This window comes from Phoca vitulina, unplaced genomic scaffold, assembly GCF_004348235.1.
Source record: "Phoca vitulina isolate PV1807 unplaced genomic scaffold, GSC_HSeal_1.0 scaffold16, whole genome shotgun sequence".
Classification (NCBI taxonomy): Eukaryota; Metazoa; Chordata; class Mammalia; order Carnivora; family Phocidae; genus Phoca; species Phoca vitulina.
Window position 1 is genome coordinate 27,158,584 of NW_022589719.1, and position 23,353 is coordinate 27,181,936.

The following is a 23,353-nucleotide window of genomic DNA, read 5'->3' on the forward strand; positions in this document are numbered from 1 at the left end:
CCTTTTCAGATGACCTTCTTTCACTTAGCAATATGCATTTAAGGCTCCTCTTTGTTCCCATGGCCTTGATAGCTCATTTTTTTTTTTTTTTTTTTTTTAAGATTTTATTTATTTGCGAGAGAGAGAATGAGAGACAGAGAGCATGAGAGGAGGAGGGTCAGAGGGAGAAGCAGACTCCCTGCCGAGCAGGGAGCCCGATGTGGGACTCGATCCCGGGACTCCAGGATCATGACCTGAGCCGAAGGCAGTCGCTTAACCAACTGAGCCACCCAGGCGCCCAGCTCATTTCTTTTTATAACTGAATAATATTCCATTGTATGGAACATATCTGCTTTTTAAATGCTACATTTGATCATCATTGCATTTATTTCAAAAAACTATCTTTTATAGGAAAAGTGTAACAACATCTCCCAAATACTGTTGTAGAGAAGACTGGCCCTGCAAAATGTCAGCAGCTGCTATATGAGGGGACCTGTGTCTGTGGGAACTCAGGTTAAAGAATGAAACAAATCCATTCAAACTTCACAACCCTATGACACAAACGTGATTATACCCACTTTTACTGATGATAAACGGAAGCTCAGAGTCACCTACGCACTGAGCCACCTACTCAATAGAGAATCTGTATTCAAATTCAGGTCTACTGGTTCTAAAATCTGTGTTTTTTGCACAAAACTGAAGCTTTTATCAACAGTGAGGTGAGAGGAAGTGCCATCCAAATGTAGGTGATGAGGAGGGAGGGAGCCCAAGAAAAAGCCGTTTGTCTGGTGGCCGGGCGATAAAGTCTTTGCCAAGAACATTATGTGGAGCAGGGACTGTAGCTATGACTTGCCAAGTCCCAGGGACAAAAGAGAACAAGACACCAAAGGGAAGAAAAACTGAAAACAAAAGCAGCATGTGCTCAAATTGTGTTAGCTGCGGCAAACCTGTTTGTCCTAGGGGGAAAGCAAACTGGAAACTGTTTTTCTTGCCTTAACTCAGTGCTGATCATAAGTACCATGAAATTTTGCACAGACTGCGCCAAACAGATTGTCTACTGTGGAAGGTGATGAGAGAAGACTCTCTAAGCTTCCATGAGACTGTGTTTTATACTTCTCCCCTGTGTGTTTCCCACTTCCTAACAATTAGACACAGGAGTATTCATTGCAAAACAAAACTATTCTCCTCACTTCTCAGACCACCTAGTGGCTTTTCAAGACGGATGTAGAATATGTAAAATTATGCAACTGTAAAAAATTTTAATAAGAACTTAATAGCATGCTGATTTTGGTGCTTCGATTAATTACCTCCATTGGAAACCCACTCTTTGGTTTGCTCTGAAAGAACTCAAAAAAACTCCATCTACTGGGGATAACTTACCAAATTGTAGGCATCCCTGCCCAAAAGGAAAATGTAAAAATAACCCCCGAGGCATTCCAGTCCTATAACTTACATTCCTTTTGTTTTTAATGAATACCTTCTCTTTCCTATTTTCTCCCCAGGTAGTTGAAGAAGAAAAAACATGATACAATGGAGGAGGGAAATTACACCAGAGTGAAAGATTTTATTTTTCAAGGACTGACCCAGTCCCGAGAGCTGAGCTTGGTCTTATTTCCTCTGTTATTTTTGGTGTACACATCAACTGTGATGGGAAACCTCCTCATCATGGTCACTGTGACCTGTGAGTCCCGCCTTCACACCCCCATGTACTTCCTGCTCCGCAATCTCTCAGTCTTGGACATCTGCTTCTCCTCCATCACTGCTCCCAAGGTCCTCGTGGACCTTCTGTCAAGGACAAAGACCATCTCCTTCAACGGTTGCATCACTCAGATGTTCTTCTTCCACCTTCTCGGTGGGGCAGACATTTTTTCTCTCTCTGTCATGGCCTTTGATCGCTACATGGCCATCTCCAAGCCCCTGCACTATGTGACCATCATGAGTAGGGGGCGATGCACTGCCCTCATCGTGGCCTCCTGGGTGGGGGGCTTCGTCCACTCCATCGTGCAGATTTCCCTGTTGCTGCCTCTCCCCTTCTGTGGGCCCAATGTTGTTGATGGCTTCTACTGCGATGTCCCCCAGGTCCTCAAACTCGCCTGCACCAACACATTTGCTCTTGAGATCTTAATGATTTCCAACAATGGTTTAATCTCTACACTATGGTTTGTCTTCCTCCTTGTGTCCTACACAGTCATCTTGATGATGCTGAGGTCTCATGCTGGAGAGGGCAGGAGGAAAGCCATCTCCACCTGCACCTCACACATCACTGTGGTGACCCTGCACTTTGTGCCCTGCATCTATGTCTACGCCCGGCCCTTCACTGCCCTCCCCATGGACAGAGTTGTCTCCATCACCTTCACGGTCATCATCCCTGTCCTGAACCCCATGATCTACACCCTGAGGAACCAGGAGATGAAGTCATCCATGAAGAGACTGAGGAGAAGACTTGGACCTTCCGAAAAAGAATAGATGCTATGAAATCCAGATTGAAAGTCAGAACTGAAAAGTATTTTCTCACAACACAGTAGAAGACCCCAATCAATAGGCCATCTTGAGACCAAAGTTCTCCCTTTGTCCCTCAACAGCGTCCTCTAATAAGGGTGACCTCAAATGATCTTCTCTGAAAGGTCTTCTCTTGGTGAGATTGTTGACAACGCAGAGTCTCATAAATTGTCAGCTCTTAATGAGACTCTAAAGATTACGTTGCCCAAACACCTCAGGTGAGCTTCACAGGTGAGGAAATAAGGTCTGAGAGAAAGTTTCCTCTCAGGTCTTGAGCTGTGGCTGTTGTTGCCCAACCAGTAATTAGTAAAATGATGTCCAGGGACCAGGAGTCAAGCTGGAAAGTCCAGCCACCCCTCCCTTTGTGGAAATCAGTTTCCATTTCCAACCTTGGAGGATCTGGGCTGCATCTTTCTATGGAAGCTTCTGGGTTTCCCTTGCAGAAACAGGTAAGTTTCATGCTTTATCAAAGTTTCCTTAACTAATGAATGGCAGAGGCAAGGATAGATCTGAGATATCTGAGCCTCAGCTAAGTGCATGTTTTACTACTCCTGCTGCCTCATACTGGGTTTCCTAGGGTCTGAGACAAGCTCATCCATAAAAATTTCTCCTCTATTGTAGTATTATGAAAGGTGCTTGCATGTCTTCATCTGACGAAGGAGCAGATACCTTAGGTTTCAGTCCCCTCTGAGAATTTCAACATCATTTTCCAGCCATTCATTCCCAGGCAGCCCTCCAGAGAAAGGAATCTTGTCCTGTGTGCATTGCTAGAATGTGCCTGACTCGAATCCACAAGAAGCAAAGGCTGAAGAATCAATGACTTTTCATTATCTAGGCCTCCTCTTTAAGAGAATAGAAAACAATATCATATTTGAGTTGGTCTCCTGGCAGCCTATTTTTTTGTCAAGAAAATAGATGAAATTGGTAGTCAACTAAAATTTGGATTACATTTTGATCCCAGTCTTATTTCCCATGCAATCTCTGATGGATATGTGAAGTAAGGGAAGTAAAGAGCCATGTACATAGCCTGATTCTGAGAAAAACACAAGCAAGGGAAACCTGCTCCAAAATATAGCCAATCCCAAACATCTCTATCACTGCCTAGTGTTCCTTCCCTGGTGCTGGCCCCAAATCCCGACTCTTGGAATATTTCATTAGTTAGACACGGTTCAGAAGGGACAAGTTAGATAAATGCCACCACTTCGGAAGTTAGATACATCTCTGGATGGCCATAACAATCTGCTGGTGCTGATGGTGGAGAGGGGACATCTCTGAGTCTATTCTCAGTGGTACCTCTCTGGGGATTAATTTCAGATGGTTTATTGGATTAGTCAAAGGCACCAAGTGTCCTCCTAGAGTAGAGGAGACGTAGAACAGAAAAGCTGCGGTGGGTGGATGTGAGGGATGAGTCCAAGCCCAAGCTGTCAAAGGTAGCCCGAGAGACCCAGGTATGGAAGGATGGAACATATCAGTATGGCAAAGCAAGGCAGACATTATTAACAAAATTCACATTTGCTTATGCCAGATCCTGGACTCGTGGGTGCTTTACTAAAGTTTGAAGATCTTTTGAAAATCTGCATTTGCTTCTTTGGGGTGGTTATGACTTCCTGCCTAGAATTAAAATCATTCACCTCACTTTTGACTTCAGCCTCGACTTTTATATCTAATTACTCAGGTATCAAAAACAGCAAGAACAATTCAAAATTCTCTTTCAACCAGAATACAGACTCACATTCTGCCCTAACCAGTATGCTCTTTTGTCAACAGTAATAGATATTTTCTTCCTTGTAAATCATTTTTTAAAATTTGTATTATTTAAGTATGTTTGATATACAATGTTATATTAGTTTCAGGTGCACCGCATAGTGATTCCACAATTCTGTACATTAAACAATGCTCACCCCAATAGGTGTACTCACCACCTGTCACCATGTGAAGTTATTACAACATTATTGACTGTACTCCCTACACTGTACTTTTCATCTCAGTGACTTATTCATTCTATAACTGGAAGTTTGTAACTCTTAATCCCCTTCACCTATTTTGCTCACCCTCCCACCCCACTTACAAATCATTTTTTATTACAAAAGAGTCATGCTTTTCTTAAAAATTAAACTTCCCTTCCTTATACATTTTTTTAGCATTTAGTCCTTACTTTCTAGAGGCAAATAATGAATTGAGGATTCACAAGACAAAAAAATGTTTATGTGTGTATGTGTGTCCTTATATACACATATGTGTGCCTACATATAGACCGCTTAGTACAAGGAAAAAATATATAACATGTAGTTCATTTTAAAACACACACACACACACACACACACACACACACTTGTAAGAGACAATTAATTACAGTGTTCCAAAAGGCTATGGTACTTTATTTTTTTCTTTAAGATTTATTTATTTATTTAAATAATCTCTACACCCAACCTGGGACTCGCACTCACAACCCGGAGATCAAGAGTTGCATACTCTTCCATTGAGCCAGCCAGGCACCCTAAGACTATGATACATCAGGGGCACCTGGGTGGCTCAGTTGGTTAAGTGTCCAACTGTTGATTTCAGCTCAGGTCATGATCTCAGGATCCTGAGATCAAGCCCCACGTCCGGCTCCACACTGAGCATGGAGTCTGCTTGAGATTCTCTCTCTCCACCTGCCCCTCCCCCAGCTCGCTCGCTCTCTCTAAATAAATAAATAAAATCTTTTTTAAAAAAGACTATGGTACTTTAGAGACAAGTGGTATACATTAAAATCCATTTCCAAAAAAATATGTTTCTTCTCCTTCAAGGTAATAAGCATGTCTTGTTTGACAACAATCTTTCAACATATGGATTCTAATACAAGATACTTAAGTTTTTGCTAAACTGTTCAATATCTCCCACATTGGGAAGCTGTATTTCTAAAGAGGCTCCTCTTGAATTAGGACCAGTGTCTACGAAGCAAAATGTTCTGTAATGTTTCCTTACCACTAAAGGGAGCCATTCCCTTTCCATGATTCTCCCTTTGGCAGACAGAACTTAACTGAGATTTTTATTTCCGGAGACGAAGCCTCAAAACCCTTATCACATGCATTTTCTTTCCCCCAAATTTCAGATCTTTCTTTGAGAAGCAGAAACGACTTTGCTCATGAATTCTTACACAGATCAAGAGGAGCAGTCTGTAGATGTCTCCCACAGATGCATCCACTCTAGTCCTCAGGGCTCCACAGATCAGTTGGAAACCTCTGCTAGGAGCAGCCTATGTGCTCCCGGGCCAGTGGTTCCCAAACCTCAGTGGGCATAGAATCACCTAGCCATGTAGTTAAAATGCAAAGTCCCAGGCACCATCTCCAGGAGATTCAAGAGTTGTCATAGATACCAGGAGCCCACACCCACCTCCGGGTGGTCCTGGTGTGAGCGGCCTGTGTCCCACCACCCTTTGGGCGCCCTGCTCCAGGTCAGTGTTTTTCACACTGCAGAAACTCTAAGGGGTGTGCTGTCATCAGTAGGTCTGCACACGCATTTTTTGTTGTTGTTGCTAATGAAATTGAATAGTCTTGGGGAGAATAAAAAAAGCACAGAATTCTTCAAATAATAAAAAAGCACTGTTTCTTCAAACCTTTATTTTGGATACGTACTTGAATATAGTGGTCTTGATGGAAATAAAACATAGATATTAGCAGGAGCTTCAGTGAAAAGAGCTTGGAAAGCACTGGGCAGGGACATATTCTCTGGCTGGACTTCGTGAAGCCTCCAAGCCACCACCAGTTCTGATTACCAAACCCTCAGACCCTGCTCTGGTCCCTTTACTACCTCGGCCCAAGGTCAGCACTCAGGGACAGGACGCAGCCACACTACAAGGAGCCATGTTCTGAATCTGAGGGTCCGTGGGCCTGTCTGAATAAACCAGGAGATTCCAGCAGGCTGAAAGTCCAGAAAATTGGGGATGGTGGGGCTCCCAAAGGACCGAAGGCCTTCACATCCTCCTCAGCCCTGTGTGTTGAACAACCGCGTGGCACTGAAAAATCACTTTGTAAAACCATGTGCCTTTGAGAAAGAACTGAAGTCAAAAGCAACACACACCTTGGCTAAAGAAATGAAAATTGGCACCAAACCATTTTAAAGCCGTTATTGTTTACATTCTATTTAATATACAACTTATCAAGGAGAGGTCAGCCCTGAAGACGGAAAGCTCAGAGGCAAGTTGGTTAAAAAGCGGTACTGATGAGTGACACCGGAAGTAACTACGAAGGACACTGGACACCTCCTTGATGGTGACATCTCTTTTCTTCTCCTTTTTCTCTTCTTTCTCCTCCTCCTCCTGACTTCCTCCTCCTTCTCCATCTTCTTTTCCTTCTCTCTAGGCTCCCACTGTTTCTCTCGCCCTTCGCTCCCCGCCATCTTTTCTTTGTGTCTGATTTTTTCTATACTTTCTACCCTGCCTGCGCCACCCTACTCACCCCTGACTCTCAGGATGAGGGGGGACTTGTTAGGGCTCAAGTTACACTGGGCAGCCACTAAGTTGCTGTACAATTCTGACTTAATTAGTCTGTCTCACCTCTCGTTTCCCATGGGTAGTCTGAAAAATGATGCAGAGCTTCTGATGCCTTGAACCCATATTCCTTCTCCTTATCCCCCACAAAGTTATTTTTTCTTCTTAAAAATTACCCCCGCCAAAATTGTTTCTTCTGTGCTTTAAACACAGTTGCCTAGAGACCTCTTCTGTATCTGGAGGTTTGGTACACCTGTGATTTAGCCTTCTTTTGTCACCCAGTTTCTATTTTCCAACTATGCCCCAAGAAATGGAAAAAGATCACAAAAATTATCCACAAAGTTATTAATTCATATCGATCATACAATTGTTATCAGTCTTGGAGCTCCTGGGTGGCTCAGTTGGTTAAGCATCTGCCTTCGGCTCAGGTCATGATCCCAGGGTCCTGGGATCGATCCCCATGTGGGGCTCCCTGCTCAGTGGCGAGTCTGCTTCTCCCTCTCCCTGTGCCCCTCCCCTGTGCTCTCTCTCTGTCTCAAATAAATAAACAAAATTTTTTAAAAAACTGTCATCGATCTCAATCTGAAATCCAGTTTCCACTTCATTCCATCATTCCTCCAACAAGTACTTTTTTGTGTGTTTGTTGATTCTGTTTTCATTATTGAGAGCCTGCACTGTGCTATAAACCCGACCCTTTTTGTTCACTGAAGTATAATTTATATACAGTGATATTCGCCATTTTAAGGTGTATAGTTCTATGAGATTTGACTAAGATATAAAGTCATGTAACCGCCATTATAATCCAGATATTGAGTGTTTCCATCACCTCAGGAAGCTCCATCGTGCCACTTAGCACCCACACTGCCCTCTTCCTCCACAGGCAAAACGTCCTCAGCTATGTGAAATCTTGGGGCGTCACGTCAAGTCCTGCACAGGCTTCCAGAATGCTATCTCTGGTCTGTCTTCTGTGCCTGTAGTTTTCCCTTTTCCAGAAAGTCATAAACATGCAATCCTATATCATGTAGTCTTTTCTATATGGCTTCTCTCACTCAACAGAACACTTTTGAAACTGATCCATGTTCCTGTGTGCATCAGAAGCTCATTCCTTTCTCTTGCTGATGGTTTTCCAGGGCATGGCTGAACCACCATCTGCTTACCTGTTCACCAGTCAAGGACATCTCGTTTGGTTCCAGTTTTTGGAGATTATGACTAAAGTTGCTATAAACATTTACACATAGATCTTTGTGTAAATGTATGCCTTTGTATCTCTTGGATAAATACCTAGAAGTAGAACTGCTGGCAAAATAAGTGTGTTTACTTTTACAGAAATTTCTAAATTCTTTTCCTAAGTGGCGATACCATTTGCGTTCCCACCAGCAACATTCGGAAATTCTAGTTACTCCTCATCCTTGTCAGCACTTGGTATTGTTAGCATTAAGTTTTTGTGTTTTATGTATTCTAACAAGTGTGTAGTGTAATTTTACTGTGCATTTTCCGAATGACTAATAATGTTGAGCATCTTTTTATGCACGTGCCTGCCATTTGTATGTCATCTTTGGTGAAATGTCCGCTCAGATCTGTGACCATTTTTGTATTAGGTTGTTTGTTTTCTTATTACTGCGTCATAAGAGGTCTTTTTAATAAATTCCGAATACAAGACTCATCAGATAAGCCTTTGGCAAACATTTTTCTCCCAATCTATAACATGTCTTTTCCTTTAAGAGTATTTTTAGAGAAGTAGAAGGTGTTTTTGTTTTTGTTTTACATTTTGATGAAGTTAAATTTATTGTTTATTTTACAGACACTTTTTGAGTCCTATTTAAGAAACTTTTTGCCTAAACAGTAGTCACAAAGGTTTTCTCCTATATCTTCTAGAAAAAAATACCTGATAGTTTCAGGCCTATGATTAAACCCTGTCTTTTTGAAGCTTGAAATACAGTGATTTCTGACAAGACATTCCTCTACAAAGTGGGTACTCTGTTTGAAAACCTTGAAAGACAAACTCCAAAAAAGCTGAGTTTCCTCTTTGATGGAAAAGTTACAAAAGAAACTGAATTAAATTTAACTCACAAGAAGAGCAAAATTTCAAAACATCACTATTCTAAAGGCCCTTTACTCAAAAATACATTAAAATCAATGGGCATGAATCGTGTGCCTATTTCAGAACGGGACCTGGGTGGGGTGGCGGCAAAGACTCTCTTTTGGCCAGACTTTGAGCCAGGCTCCCGGGAGCCCTCTCCTCTTCTCTACACCTGGACCTCGCCCCCATCCTGTCTTCAACCCAGTGTTCCCAACAATACTGCGGAGTCAGTTTAACAAGAATCTCCCCACTCTTGGCAACTGATCACCTTTGATCAGTATCACATCAAATTCCTCATTCCCTGCTTTTGACATTGGATCACCCTGGCCTACCTTCACCAAGAATCCTGTGATGTTGGTTTACTGAGGACCCCCTTACCTTGATGTCTCCGCTTAGTGATTTTCCATCCCCCAACACTGCCCCGTTGCTGACTTTACTGTATTCAGAGTTGAGCCCAGTCTCTGTCCCCTGTGGCAACCGTCTTGACACCTATGGCAACGGTCCTGAATAAAGTCTTTCTTATTGTTTTAAGTGTCAGAATAATTTTTCCTTTAACAGTACCTGGGGCTGAGGGGAGGGGAAGACAGAAGAATGAACAAGATGCTCTGACCTCATGGGCCTTAATGCCCAGAACTGAATGGGGACTGGAAGGGGCTTCCGACTGCACGGATGCCCAGGCTGAAGTCAGGAAAGGAGACAGAAGTGTCTCCAAACTGTCAAGGACAGGGAGTAGCTGCTCTTCAAAGATGATAGTGAGGAGTGGGGAGAAGCGCCAGGAAAGGCACTCCGGGCACCAGGGAAGGGAGGAAATGAGGTGAGGGGTAGGCTGGAGAGGGAGACCACGTCCCAGAGGGTTTGTGGGGGAGAGGGGCAGGGGGATATGCCATTTGCATTTCAGTGAAGTTGCCCTGGTCCCTTCGAGAAGCACAGGCCTAGAGACTGGGTCGCCGCCCAGCAGTCCAAGGAGTAGATGAGTGAGACCTGAGCTCAGCGGGGCGGAGGAGAAAAGAGTCTGCCAGCTCTGGTACTGGATGGACGGAGAAGGAAGAGGAAATGGGGAAAATGCTGGGCCTCTGGCTGGGGTGGGGTGTGGGGAATAGTAGATGGCTCGCCAAGAAGGGAAATACAGGACAGATCATGCTTCTGGGCAACATTGCATATTCTGTTTTGGACAAGTTATGCCATGGCTGGTGTCCCCCCACCCACAAATTCATCTGCTGGAGTCCTAAGCCCCAGGACCTCAGAACCCGACTTTATTTGGAGACAGTGTTTTGATAGAGATAATCACATTAACATGAAGCCATTAGGGTGGGCCCACATCCAATATAACGGTGCCCCCATGAAAAGGGGAAACTTGGACCCAAGGATGCAGATGGAGGACAGACAATGTGAAGAGGCTGAGGGAGAAGGCTGTCTGCTGTAATGTGAGAAACAAAAGCAGAAGAAAAAGTCCCATATTCCCTTAATCCCTAGAGCCCACTGACAGGTCCTTGAAACAGGCAACGACATTCCTCCAGGGACTCAGCTGCCTCGATGTGGATACTTTGCTAAGGGCAAAAGGCAATCTTAGCCCAACCCCCAGTACCCTGTAAGTCTACTTTAACGTATAAAATTTTCTTTGGAAACTTCCTTTATCTCTACCCCCACCACCCCAGATACATGTTGGCATCATCCCCCAAGCATATGACCCACCAATATACAGCTGAAGGGTCTCATGACTGCGTTTTTACTAAACAGTAACAAATGACCTTTCCTAACAATAGCAAGCCCCCCTCAGGATCCTGGAAACCTTGTTTCCAAAATACCTGGGAGGCTTACACTATCCCTAACCCCCTCTCAATTTGAAAGTATATAATGTGCCACTCCTCACGACCCCAGTGCAGCTCTTCCTGCCCACGGGTCCTGTCCCCGTGCTTTAATAAAACCACCTTTGTGCGCCAAAGACATCTCAAGAATTCTTGGCTGTTGGCTTCGAATCCTAATGTCTTTCCTAGAAGAGAGGCCAGTAAATGCAGAGCTGATGTTCTTAGCACTTAGTATTTTCTAAAAATGTCCCTATGAGAAAACCATATTGTTCTACCTAAACTTACCAGACTTATCTGCCAAATCCGTAATAATAATCACGATGATAGATGACATTTGCTAAGTGTTTGCTACGTGCATTTCATTGAAATGCTTTACATATAGTAATTCACTAAATCCTCTCCAGAATCTTAAGCTGAGCTTGATCCGCATTTTACCATGGAGGAAACCATGGCACAGAACAGTTAAGCAACTAACCCAATGTCACACAGCACAGACAGGTTATGTACTGTGCCATGGTCACACAACCAAGAGAGACAGAACCAGGATTGAACCCATTTGGATCTGGAGTCTACAGGCTGAACTTCTATAGTCTGCCACACTACCTAAAGCTATGCTCTTGGTGAGAAGGGAATGAACCCAGCCCAGGAGACACAGAAAAGCAGAAGGAAGGTGGTTTGATGAGCCAAAGTAGTACCAGAGGGGAAGCCTACATCAGCAGAGCTTCTAGAAAGTTCTAAGGAAAGGATATTAAGGAACTTGAAGCTAGAGACCATGTGACTGGCAGGACCAGTTTAATTTTTGGAATAAATGTGATTTTACCAAGTTGACTGATTTACACATCCCAATCCTCCAGAGTGCTTTATAAAATCCCTCTACAGGGGTCTATTGTTCTATCTCATGGCTTACCCAGTGCCTTAGTCCGTTCAGGCTGATGTAACAAAAATACCACAGACTGGGTGGCTTATAAGCAGCAGAAATCTATCTCACAGTTTTGGAGGCTGGGAAGTCCAAGGTCAAGGCACTAGCGGATTTGGTCTGATGAAAACACCACGTCCTGGTTCATAGATCACTGTCTTCTTGCTGTCCTACATGGCAGAGGGGATGAGGGAACTTTCTCTTAAAGGGGCACTAATCTCACTGATGAGGGTTTTATCCTCATTACCTTCCAACCCCCGCTCAACACCATCACACTGAGGATTCGCTTTCAACGTATGTGTTTTGGGGGGCTCACAAACATTCAGATCATAGCACCCAGTTATAGAGATTTCAAAAGGACCAAAGATGTAACAAATAAATTTTAAGTAAATAATAATCTGGAGAAAATATAGCATCATTTTTGGAACTTAATCTCAGAATGGGGAAGCATTTTCTAGGAAAGAAATTTTAAAGCTCCCTCTCAAAAATAAATAAACAAAAGGATAATGAATCTGACTACATTAAAAGTTTTAAATTTCTGCATAGCAAAAAATATCAAAAGTAAAATTAAGAGGCAAACGGTAAGTCTGGGAAATACATTTGCAAAACATATCTAAATCTATATTTATAAAAAGCACCTAAAAATCAATAAGAAAACATTACCAACATAATAGAAATTTGGACGAAAGGATTGAACAGATAGTAGTCTGAAAGGAAGGGAGGGAAGGAAAAAGGATGCTAGGGAGGAAAGAGAATGTTTTTTAAGCATATGAAAAAATAGTCAACCTTTCTTTGATAAAACACATATAAATTAAAACATTTTCCCCTTTCAAAAGGCAAAGAAACCAGAAAACCTATTAATATTTTTTGAGAGAGACTGAAGTGAAGGAAGCATTCTCATGTTGGTGAGAGCATAATATTGTCCAAGCTCTTTGGAGGTGAAAGTAGCAACATTCATAGAAATATAGCATATATATGCCCAGCAATTCCTTTTCTAAGGCAAAAAGGCAATACCCTGCCCGCCTAGGTTGAATACCCTATTCTGTCCCTGACCAGCGTGACCCTGTGCGATCACTTACCCTCCCTATGCTTCTTCCACGCCTCCTAAATGGGTTAGACAATAATACAATAATCGTGAGTGTTACCTAAGTCAACTGAGACTCCTGCCTAGCCACATGGGAAATACCTAGTCAAGATTTTGCTATTATTATTCTTTATGTTGATCCTCCCCAAAACCAATGAACAAGGAAATCCACCACCAGCATTGTCTGTAAGACGGAATACAATGTAATTGTTCATCAAATGGCACAGACTAAACAATTGTGATACATCCAGACAAGGGAATCGAAAGGATGACCAGACTTATGAATGACATAGAACGATTTCCAGAATATTGTTGGGGTGAGGGGAACAGTACCTATGGTATGCTATCTTTTGTACAAAAATCCTAAGTGGCTAAAAAAGGAAAGGCACATCTATACTGGAGAATGCAAAGACTATCCCTGAAGGGTCACAAAAGAAACTTCTAGCAGTTGAAAGATGGGAGGTGTCGAAGAGAAAGCTGGACACGAGTTAAAAAGGAGAGCATAGATTTTAATCAGTAATACACTATTGCAAGAGTGAAGTATCCAGCGTGAACTGCACTCAACTTTGATTTTTACAGAGCGGCTGGGCATTTTAAAGCCCAGACCCCGGCGCAAGGGGGACTGCGGGACGGTCGGGAAGGCGCAGGCGCAGAGGCGCGCTGTGACGGGCGCGGGGTTGACCGCCTGCACCTCCCCAGAGGCGCCACACGGGGGCAGCCTCGGCGGCGGATCTGTGCGGGCGCCTACGGGACTGGAGCCGACTCGGCCGGGCGCCGCTCCGAGCCCTGGGCGGAACCGCAGCGTCTCTCGCTTCCCCGAGTAAAATTCAAGATCTGGCTGGCAAAGGGAAACCTGAAAATATCCCTAAAAGGCATAATTACGGCTTTGTGGTTCCACTGGGGCTCGAACCCAGGACCTTCTGCGCGTAAAGCAGACGTGCTAACCGCTACACTATGGAACCGCGTGCTCCAGCAGCTCTCCAGGGTGGAAGAACTGCACACAAAGACCTCTTTCTTTCCAACGTGGGCGGAGACTGGGGGTTGATGCCCGGCTATCGCTTACGGGGAGAAACTTTCAGAGGGATCTCAGACTTGCCAGCGCAGCTCCCACCCACGCTTCTCCTTGGCCACACGGGCTCCACCGCTCCTCCGAGAAGGAAGGCGGGGTTGGCCCGGGGCCAGTGTCCGGGGACAGGCGCCGTGCCTGCCTTGATGTAAGCGGCGCGGAGGGGGCGCAAGTACCTGGCTCTGTGGCGCAATGGATAGCGCATTGGACTTCTAGACAGATGGAGGCATTCAAAGGTTGTGGGTTCGAGTCCCACCAGAGTCGCTTTTGTTTTGGTAAGGAAAAGAAAGCACTGAAAGGAAAACAAAAACACCTTAACCCATTTAAAATTCCGCATCCCACTGCCCTGCTATGGAAAGGGAAGAAATTCATTCCAGCTCTCTGTTGGGTCCTCTCGTGCCAAGGTGGTAGGAGTCCCGCCACCTGAGTCTTCCCAGTCGTTTTCAGGGGGCCCCAGAGTCTCTGGTGAGTGGAGGTGGAGAAATAGCATGATGTGATATGTTGCTGGGATTTTTTTTCCTCCCCGATATTGTTCTTTGACATTGGCGATAAAATTTTTTTGTTTTGAAACTATAGCGGCTCTGTATTGGTCAAGTCACCGAAAAGTAAACGTCGGTTCGACGGGTACCAGAATGGCCGAGTGGTTAAGGCGTTGGACTTAAGATCCAATGGATTTATATCCTCGTGGGTTCGAACCCCACTTCTGGTAAAGGTTTCCCTGCTTTTCCAAAAAACAGTCATGCTCTCTGAATTTCCTGAGGGCTTAAAAATGATAAACAGTTAGGGCCCTCCGCGTGTTTTGCAATCCTAGGCTGAGACAGTATGATGGATGGTTACATGGCAATGATGTCTTAATCTGAATGTTAATATTTTCGCCTGACACAACGTATAGCAACAAATTCATAATTGGTGGTTTGGAAAACTGAAATAAAAGATCTGTATAAAACTATACTATCTTCGGGGGGAGGGGAGACACATTGTGCAGTAAAAACCTTCAACATTTGAAATTAGTCAACAGTTATTTCTTAAGATCCTGCTATGTGCCAAATACTGTTCTAAACGCTGGGGTTATGGGAATGCAAACTTTTTTTTTTTAAGTAAAAGTAAACAAAAATAAGGACAACAAAAAAGACAAGGTCCTCACCAACAAGATTACTGTCCAGCAGCACTTACATCACAGAGTGATGGGAAGAGATGGTTTATAAATAAGCAAATAAACAGAATTTCCGATGGCAATAAGCACTATAAAACAAATACAATGGGGTGGCACAATAGGGTGGCAGAGAACTTTTTCAGGGCAAAATTATTCCATCTGTGGAAATCATTCACCTTGACATGAATGTTCTCCTCCTCTCTCTACCAAACAAAAACTCCCAAGAACCAGTTCTGCTCTCCGAACCTTCCCTAAAAGCTTTCCCTGATCCATGGCCCTCATTCACTCCACAGCAGTTTTTGAGAACTTGATCTGTGCCAGCCACAGGCCAGGCACTGGGGACAATACAGGGACCGTCTGCCTCACAGCAGAAACATTCTAGGAGGAAAGATAGACCCATTATACAGGTGTTGAAGGTACACTATGGCAGGCAGAATTCTTTCCAAGTCTACAGGGGCCCCGTCACCCTTCACAGCTCAGTTCAGGCTTCACCACCCCCCTGGAAGACTTTACTGCCTCTTACTTCTGGTGTCGGCGGGGTAACGCTGCAAAAGCCAGTTTCCCACCGTCAAGGCGATTGATTGGGTGCTTCTGGTAGCGTGTCTTGTCGCCGCACTGAGGACCAGGACTGGGTCTTTGCAGCCTAAGTTTGCTTAAAGGCTGGAGAGCGGCAGGCCCTCGATGAACGCCTGTTGAATAGATTATTGGAAACCTAATCAATTATTCATAATTTGCCACCCACAAGACGCTCCGGGGCTCTTCAAAGACCAGCATTGGAATTAAAACTGCCGCTGCTCACCCAGAAGCACGACCAGAGGTCCTAACTCTGGAGAATTCTTCTGGGTATGTTCCCTTTAGGATGCTAGCACTTGCGGGGAGGGGGGGTGGCGCGGGGGGGGTGTTGCTGCCTGGATGCGAGGCAGGTGAGGCAGGCAGATATTTTCTTTATTGTCTATCTCTGATGGGAGAAAAAGGATTCCATTCTGCCAAACACCCACTGGATCTTGATTTTGCAGTTTCACCTCCCAGGCAATCAGTAAAAGGACTCAGGATGTTAATTCAATAGGAAAAGAATGTGGCCACGTGGCCTATTTCACTGCGGATAGGACAAGGAAAGGGACTTTTTCGTGAGCCCGAATAGCTCAGTCGGTAGAGCATCAGACTTTTAATCTGAGGGTCCAGGGTTCAAGTCCCTGTTCGGGCGGAGGTTATTTTAAAAAACTCCAAAAACAAATTTGAGACTGTGTTCACACCACTCATGATGAGCAGGTTGGGGGTTAGGCAAAGCACACTGGGTTCCGCGCTGGGTGGGGACAGATTACCACCCAGGCCTGACCCTACCCACAGTGGACTTTGTGCATGCGCAAAGTGCCTAATAAGGAGTCTTCCAAGCTCAGACCTTTCTCTTGGAATGTTACTTTGCCCTAGGATGTTTTTTCCTTGAAACTTACTTTTATATCCGGAACATCAGTAGACCCATAACCAAGAAAACCGCACCCCCGTCGTCAGTCCCGACAGTAATGCTCTCGGCGGTAACTGCGCAGCGTTTGGCCCTAAGCAATCGTTCACGCCCCGTTTATTAAAGGAGCGGTGAGAAAACGGGCTCCAAGGACTCTTTCAGAGACACGTGCTTATGAGTCACATCTGCGGCTGGGAACCATCCTTCACCAGATTTCTGACCCGCCGACGGGGCCCTGGCTTTCGGGTCTGGCTGTATAGACAAACGTTCTTAAGGCTGTCGGCACGTCTGTCACCCACGAGAAAAACTTGCCAGCCCTGCGAGCTGACGGCACTGGGAACAAACACTAAGGAGCTTAGTGTGCGGTTTTAGACCGGGTGAGGGGCTCTCTACCCCTCGGGGCTTCGCGACGAGGCCCAACCCCGCACTACCCTCCACGTGCTGAACGAAAGCACCTTAGCCTCCCGGGGGCGCGCGCTCAGATCCGCACGGCCGGTGCGCACGCGCGGAGGAGGGCACAGGCGCTGAGAGACCCGCACTGCCGCTGCGCACGCGCAGGAGAGGGTACACGCGCTAAGAGACACCCACCCATCCATCCATCCATCCAAGCCTCTGCGCAGGCGCGGTGGGTGGGCACGCGCACTAAGAGAGCCGCAGGGCCCCTGTGCAGGCGCGCCCGGGGGCACAGGAGAGAGTACTCAAGTGAGCAGAACCCTTGTTCTGTTCTGGGCTGTGTCAGCAAAAACCCTGCCGAAACCCGGGATCGAACCAGGGACCTTTAGATCTTCAGTCTAACGCTCTCCCAACTGAGCTATTTCGGCGAAGACGAACGACTCTGCGACCCTGTTAAGAGGAATTTTAAAAGAGAAAGCGAAAAAAAACAAAAAACCTCTTATCTTCGCCTTTTCAGTTGCTAATTTCGTCTTCTAAATTGTGCTATTTATAGCTCTGAGGTTTTGAGAGCAGTGAATGAGAACTAATTCCTGTTATGTGAGGAAAAGTTAGCGTTCTTATCCTAATGTTACAGGGTTCTTGTCTCGCAGAGTCAAAGAATGAATCTCGGGGACACAAAAGGGTGAAGTGAAGTGAAAGTTTGTTAAGTGAAGGTGAGAGCAGAAAGGAAAGGAAAAGCTCTCTCGAGTGAGGGGGTCCCGAATGCGTTGCCACTGAGGGCTTTTGGTGGCGGTCTTTTACTGAGAACTGACTGGGAAGCTTGTGGCCTTGAGATTCTTATGCTATCTTGGTTTGAGAAAGGACTCTTGATAACCCCCTTAATGACTTAATTCTTTGAGGTTTGGTCATTTTCTGTGACTACACTATAGCCGCCAAAGAAAAGTACTCCCTAACATCCGGGGCCAGGTGGTCTGGTCCATTCCCTTATCTCTTGTTCACTCTGGCTTTGCACTTAGGCCTGCCAGCAATAGTTTCAGAGCCTAGTCAGGGGCCCCCTACCTCTCCCTGCCTATACCTTAACCCTTTCCTTACTCGCTAATGCTTTCTCTACCTCTCCCCAGGGCCCTCCCTAATAAGAGTAAAGACGGCCACTTATTAAGTGCCTACTGTGTGCCCAGCACATGACCTACATGGTCTCATTCAATCCCCATCCACCTCACCCCTGCCATGAGGTTGATAATATGATAATTTCTAAATGAAATAACTGATTCACTTCAAATCATCCAGAACAGAACTGAACAAGAGCTGTCTGGCTCCAAAGCCCAAAAGGTCTTAGTCAAGACAGACATAGGGTTTTTGTGGGGGTTTTTTTTAGATTTTTATTTATTTGTCGGAGAGAGAGCGCATACACACACACAAGCAGGGGGAGCAGCAGGCAGAGGGAGAAGCAGACTCCCTGCTGAGCAGGTAGCCCAATGTGGGACTTGATCCCAGGACCCTGGGACCATGACCCAAGTGGAAAGCAGTCGCTTAACCGACCAAGCCACCCAGGCATCCCAGGGTTTGCTTGTTTTTTTTCTCACTTTTCCCCCTTTGGTGAAAGACAGAGGGAGTGACCTTGAGGTGAGAAGGGAGGAAGGAACTAGGAGACCTCAGTGCTCTCCACCCCCATCCTCTCCTTGTCCCAGCTCGCTCTGTTCTTGTTCAGTCAGGAAATGAGTGGAGCAAAGACACTTCACTTTTCAAGGTTGCCAAAAGTGCACTTGATCACGTTCCAAAGGACTCCCTCAGAGACAAGAAAAATTGCCATAGCTCCTCACTTTGTTTCTCTCCCTGAGATGCCATCTGAGCCCCTTGATTCACTTTCCTCAAGAAAGAAGCCTGACTGGCCCAACCAGTGCACTCTGCTCTTACTTGGATCAGTGACCATTGCTGTCCCTTCAGCACATATCAACCAACACAAATCACATGAATATGGATTGGATTATGATCTTGGGCATATTGGGAGTATGTTTCTTTGGAATGGTTCCTTACCTGTTTCGATAGGTATCTTTTGTTTCCTCCCTAGATTGAAAATAATAACAATATTGAATATTGAATAATAATGATAATAGCTACAGTGTATTAAATGTTTACCTTGGGGCAAAACTCTACTAAGCACTGTGCATGCCTTGTTACCTCATTTAATTACAAGTTCATAAGTTGGATGCTATTGCTCTGATTCTCTTTCTCCTGATGAGGAAGCTGCACTTTGGAGACTGGGAGGTAATTGTGGGTCTGTATAGGCCTGTGTAGGCTCTGGGTAAGGCACTCCAGTGTGGAGGGTGAAGGCCCAGCCTCCCTCTTGAGTGCTCCCTCCAGCCTGGCTCTGCCCCACTAATCAGGACTCCCTGGGTACCACCATCCATCAGAGAAGAGGGCAGCTGACTCAATCAACCTACACCTCCATCCTGCTAAGGAGATCAAGATAGACCCTTCTTTGTTGCCTGGCAGAAGCAAGGTAGGCTCAATCTTTATTGAAGCAAGGATGCACCTTCCCTCTACCTCCCAAGGAAATTAGTTTTAGTCTTAGTGAACCCATGCCTAAGCTTCTCTTGTGTCCACAGCCCAACTTCCTCAATACCTTTCAGAAGCTAACTCCTTCCCTTGTTAGTCTGAGGCCGGGGCCAGCTGACTTTTTTTGTTTTTCCAACACCAGGACTTGTCCCATTCCAGCCCCTTGAAGTCTTTCCAATACACACCCTCTTCCTCCCATAGCAGAAGCTGCCATCTCCACCTCAACACCTCCCTGTGTTCAGGGTCACACTTTGCGGGGCAGGGTACAGAGAAGACTTCATTTAGAGAGGGGACTGCTCTATATGGTGCATGGGTTTCTAGATGGTTGTCTCTCCCTTTTCAGAGTGCATAAATATTCCCTAGAAGGATAGGAAGGTGGCGTGTAGGTGCAGGATCCATGCCATATTCACAGGCACCTAGCAGGAGAGAACCCCAGAGAGAGTGTCGGCGAAGAGGGCCCCAGGACAACGATGGGGGGCGGTTCCCCGGGGGAGTCCCAGGGACGTCCTGGAAGGCATCTATTCCCTCTTCCTGTAAATACAGCAGTCAGTAGTTGGGGGCGTGGCGGGTGGTTGCAGAATAAAACAGCCTATTTAATTCCCTGGAGCAGTGCACGGCAAGTTTTCCAGGGGATTTTGCACAAAGGTTCGCGGTGTCAAGCCAGCGCTGCAGGCCCGGCTTTTCAGGGAAGGGTCTGGACTCGTAGCCTACAGGCTCCAGGATTTTACTCCCTTCTTTGAAGGCAACCCGGATTACGAAAGTTTGTTCTTATTTTTAAATTATTAGGAAAAAGGGGGAGTGCCGCCCGAACAGGGACTTGAACCCTGGACCCTCAGATTAAAAGTCTGATGCTCTACCGACTGAGCTATCCGGGCTCACGCCGAGTTCCTCCCTCTGGTGGCTGAAAGCCCTGTTATTGTTTGGGCTCTGCACTAGCAGCGCCGCGCTGCAGGAACTTCCAGACTCCTCTGTGTGATTCAGCCCAATCCGACCCACCGGCCCCGCGGGGAAGGTGTCAGGTCATTCTTTGACAGCTACATGCAGATTTCTTAAATAAAACGCACCCCTTTTTATTTAGAAACTCCTTGGCAAACATGAATCGAGTTGTGCAAAAGCCTGAGACAGGCGGAGAAGCCATTTATTCATTGTCCCCCCTACCCCCCACGCGTATCTTCGCCCTAAAAGCAAAGAGCACGGGGTCGGAGATCACAGTTCAGTGTTAAAGGTACCAGGTGCCCCCTTCTTCCGAGAAGCACCACTTCGCAGTTCTGGTCCCCATCTCAAGCGTCCACCTCAAAAGAAGGGCGAAGCGCATTAACTAAACGAGACGACTTGGGCTCCGGCCGGAAGCGCTGGCAGCCGCCTCAGACCTGAGCCAGGGCCTGGAGAGCACGCCCCCGCCCCCGCCCCCGCCCCCGCCCCCCGCTCACCGCTCCGCCCCCCCGTCCCGCCCCTACTAGCCGGGCCTCAGCGCACGCGCGCTCCCGCCGCCCTGGGCGGGTGAAGTAGCCTCTCCCCACCTCTCTCCAAGTCTAGGCGGCACACGCCACTATTTGCATATTACAGATCCCCTGCTGCCTTTCGGTCCTCTGGGCCTTTACACATGCTGTTCCCTCGAACAGGCGTACCACCTCCCTTTCACTCCTTCCCCCTCGCCCGTCCAAGCACCTTTGAGAACTCAGTTTAACCTCCATCCTCCCTGGGAGGTACCTCCTGGTGACCAGCACCATCCCTGGTCTTCACCTCCTCTTCACCTCCCCTGCACTGTGGATCTACTACAGGTCCAGAAGGCAAGCATGCAGGCAGTAAATCTTTGAGAACCTCCTAATCAATGCTTTAATAGAGGAAAATACGAGTGCTTTGGTAACGCAGATGGACAACCAGAAGGCAGGCAGAATAGAACCTGGCAGAGAAAAAAGACATTAAAACTGAGTAGGTGTATGCCATGTGGGCAACAATGGTGGTGATTCAGGCAGAAACACCCTATCTTCGCACTTCTTGCTTGGATCCCAAATACTTCCTGTGGGGATTCTCCCTTTTCTCTTCAGGCTGGAAACTGGGAAGTCCCAACATTGAGAGAGAGATTTTAAGAAATTGGTGCACAATTGTGGGGGTTGGCAAGTTTAAAGTCTATTGGGTAGGCCAACAGACTGGAAATTCAGGTAAGTGTTGGTGTTGCGGTCTTGAGTCCAACTTCAGCGAGGCAGCAAGCTGGAGACCTAGGCAGGTTCTCTATTTACCATCTTGAACAGAGTTCCTTCTTCATCAGGAAACCCCAGTCTTTGCTCTTAAACCCTCAGATGATTGGATGAGGCCCAGCCACATTACAGAGGATAATCTGCTTTACTCAAAGTCTACTGATCTACATGTTCATCACATCTGAACACCTTCACAGCAGCACCTAGACTGGTGTTTGACTAAACAACCGGCCACCACACGACAGTCTAGCCAAGGTGACCTATAAAATTCCCTGTCACACATGCTGACATACATCATGCAAACTTTGAACTGCTCAGTTTATTAGTACATCATTTTGTTTTCCTTCCTTTTGACCATCATTAGATTTCAAGAGTCCCTCATCAAAATGCACCCTTCTACCCAAGAACCCAAAGATCCGGCGGGACGAAGCCCCTCATCAGCTAGTGTATTGGCACAGATGAACAGAAAGGGGAGGACATATAATAAATAGGTCCCAAAGCAATACTTCTCCATTTTGCCTTTCACCACACCTAGGATTTTTAGAATGTGAGGACTGAATCTCCATTCTCTCTCCCCATGTCCCAGCCTGGCGTCCAGCCAAAAAGAAAGCATCGCTAAGTGTGTGTTGTTCCATTGCGCTGCCTTGATAGAGTGACTCATCATCTTAATAAGTAATAGTAAGTTTAATAATAAGTATTATTATTATTCATCATCTTAACAAGTATAATATCATCAATAAGTATAAGTATTATTATTCATCATCTTAACAAGTAATGATAAATATAAGAATTATTACATATTATTATATTATATATAATATATATTACATAATATATATTACATATATACATATTATATATATGTAATATATAAGTATTATACGCATTATTACTATTATAATAAATACTCACTATATGTTATATATAACATAATATATATTATATAATAACAATACTTATTATTATTATTACTACTACTACTACTGTTAGGATCCAGCCCAGAGCCTCCAAGTTTCCCTCCCCCCACCCCCATCCCAGACCAGGCCCAGGGTCTGGAAGCCCGGGCCAGGTAGGATGGCTGATTCCCTGAGGCGTGTTTCCTGGGGATCTCTGCCACCGCCAGCTTCGGTGGTGATGGACGCAAACGCATTTGTACGTGGCGAGATGTTGAGAGTAAGAAACTACCAGTCTGTTCTGAAACCCGGATCGTCCTGACTGTAGTTTCTCAGTATATTTGCTGGGGCCCGGTGGGGCAGGGGGTGCATTGAATTCAGAGCCTATGTAGGTATATATGATACAATAGTGGTTTGCGATTTGGCAAATACCAATTCAGTTAAATTTAAATTTCTGAGAAACAACGAGTGTGTACTTTGTATGGTCCACGCAATATTTGGGACATACTTATACTAAAAAAAATATTCGTTGTTTCTTTGAAATTCAAATTTAATTGGGCGTCCTGTATTTGATTTGGTAACCCTGGTGTAGACATGAACCAGAAAGGGCTTTCCCATACTCACCACCACCACCACCACCACCATCACCACCACCACCAAAAGGTGTTCTAGGTCCTTGTTATTGTTAAGCCAGCTGGACCAAACCGAAATAGAGGGATTCTCTGGCCGAGGGGGGCCGGGGCTGTCCGCCATCCCCACCGAGCCCCTGCGCGCCCGGGACCTGCGCTCCGCACGTGGCGG

At 45.7% G+C, this 23,353-nt stretch overlaps 1 protein-coding gene and 6 non-coding genes across 7 annotated transcripts; 4 read left to right on the forward strand and 3 right to left on the reverse strand.

Moving 5' to 3' along the window:
* Positions 1-1,509: 1,509 nt before the first annotated feature.
* On the forward strand, positions 1,510-2,445 carry LOC116638857 (olfactory receptor 4D9-like). Its single transcript, XM_032415004.1, has one exon. It carries the CDS (start codon positions 1,510-1,512, stop codon positions 2,443-2,445), a length of 936 nt encoding a protein of 311 aa, XP_032270895.1.
* An 11,278-nt stretch (positions 2,446-13,723) lies between these two features.
* On the reverse strand, positions 13,724-13,796 carry TRNAV-UAC. Its single transcript has one exon. It is a non-coding gene; the product is annotated as a tRNA-Val (tRNA).
* A 282-nt stretch (positions 13,797-14,078) lies between these two features.
* On the forward strand, positions 14,079-14,164 carry TRNAR-UCU. Its single transcript is given in 2 exon segments — positions 14,079-14,115; positions 14,129-14,164. It is a non-coding gene; the product is annotated as a tRNA-Arg (tRNA).
* Positions 14,165-14,526: 362 nt separating this feature from the next.
* On the forward strand, positions 14,527-14,609 carry TRNAL-UAA. The gene has a single exon. It is a non-coding gene; the product is annotated as a tRNA-Leu (tRNA).
* A 1,575-nt stretch (positions 14,610-16,184) lies between these two features.
* Positions 16,185-16,257, forward strand: TRNAK-UUU. The gene has a single exon. It is a non-coding gene; the product is annotated as a tRNA-Lys (tRNA).
* Positions 16,258-17,260: 1,003 nt separating this feature from the next.
* On the reverse strand, positions 17,261-17,333 carry TRNAF-GAA. Its single transcript has one exon. It is a non-coding gene; the product is annotated as a tRNA-Phe (tRNA).
* A 2,930-nt stretch (positions 17,334-20,263) lies between these two features.
* On the reverse strand, positions 20,264-20,336 carry TRNAK-UUU. The gene has a single exon. It is a non-coding gene; the product is annotated as a tRNA-Lys (tRNA).
* Between the last annotated feature and the right edge of the window lie 3,017 nt (positions 20,337-23,353).

Coding starts and splice junctions, on each gene's coding strand:
- LOC116638857 (XM_032415004.1), top strand. CDS start 1,510: ATGGAGGAGGGAAATTACACCAGAGTGAAAGATTTTATTTTTCAAGGA.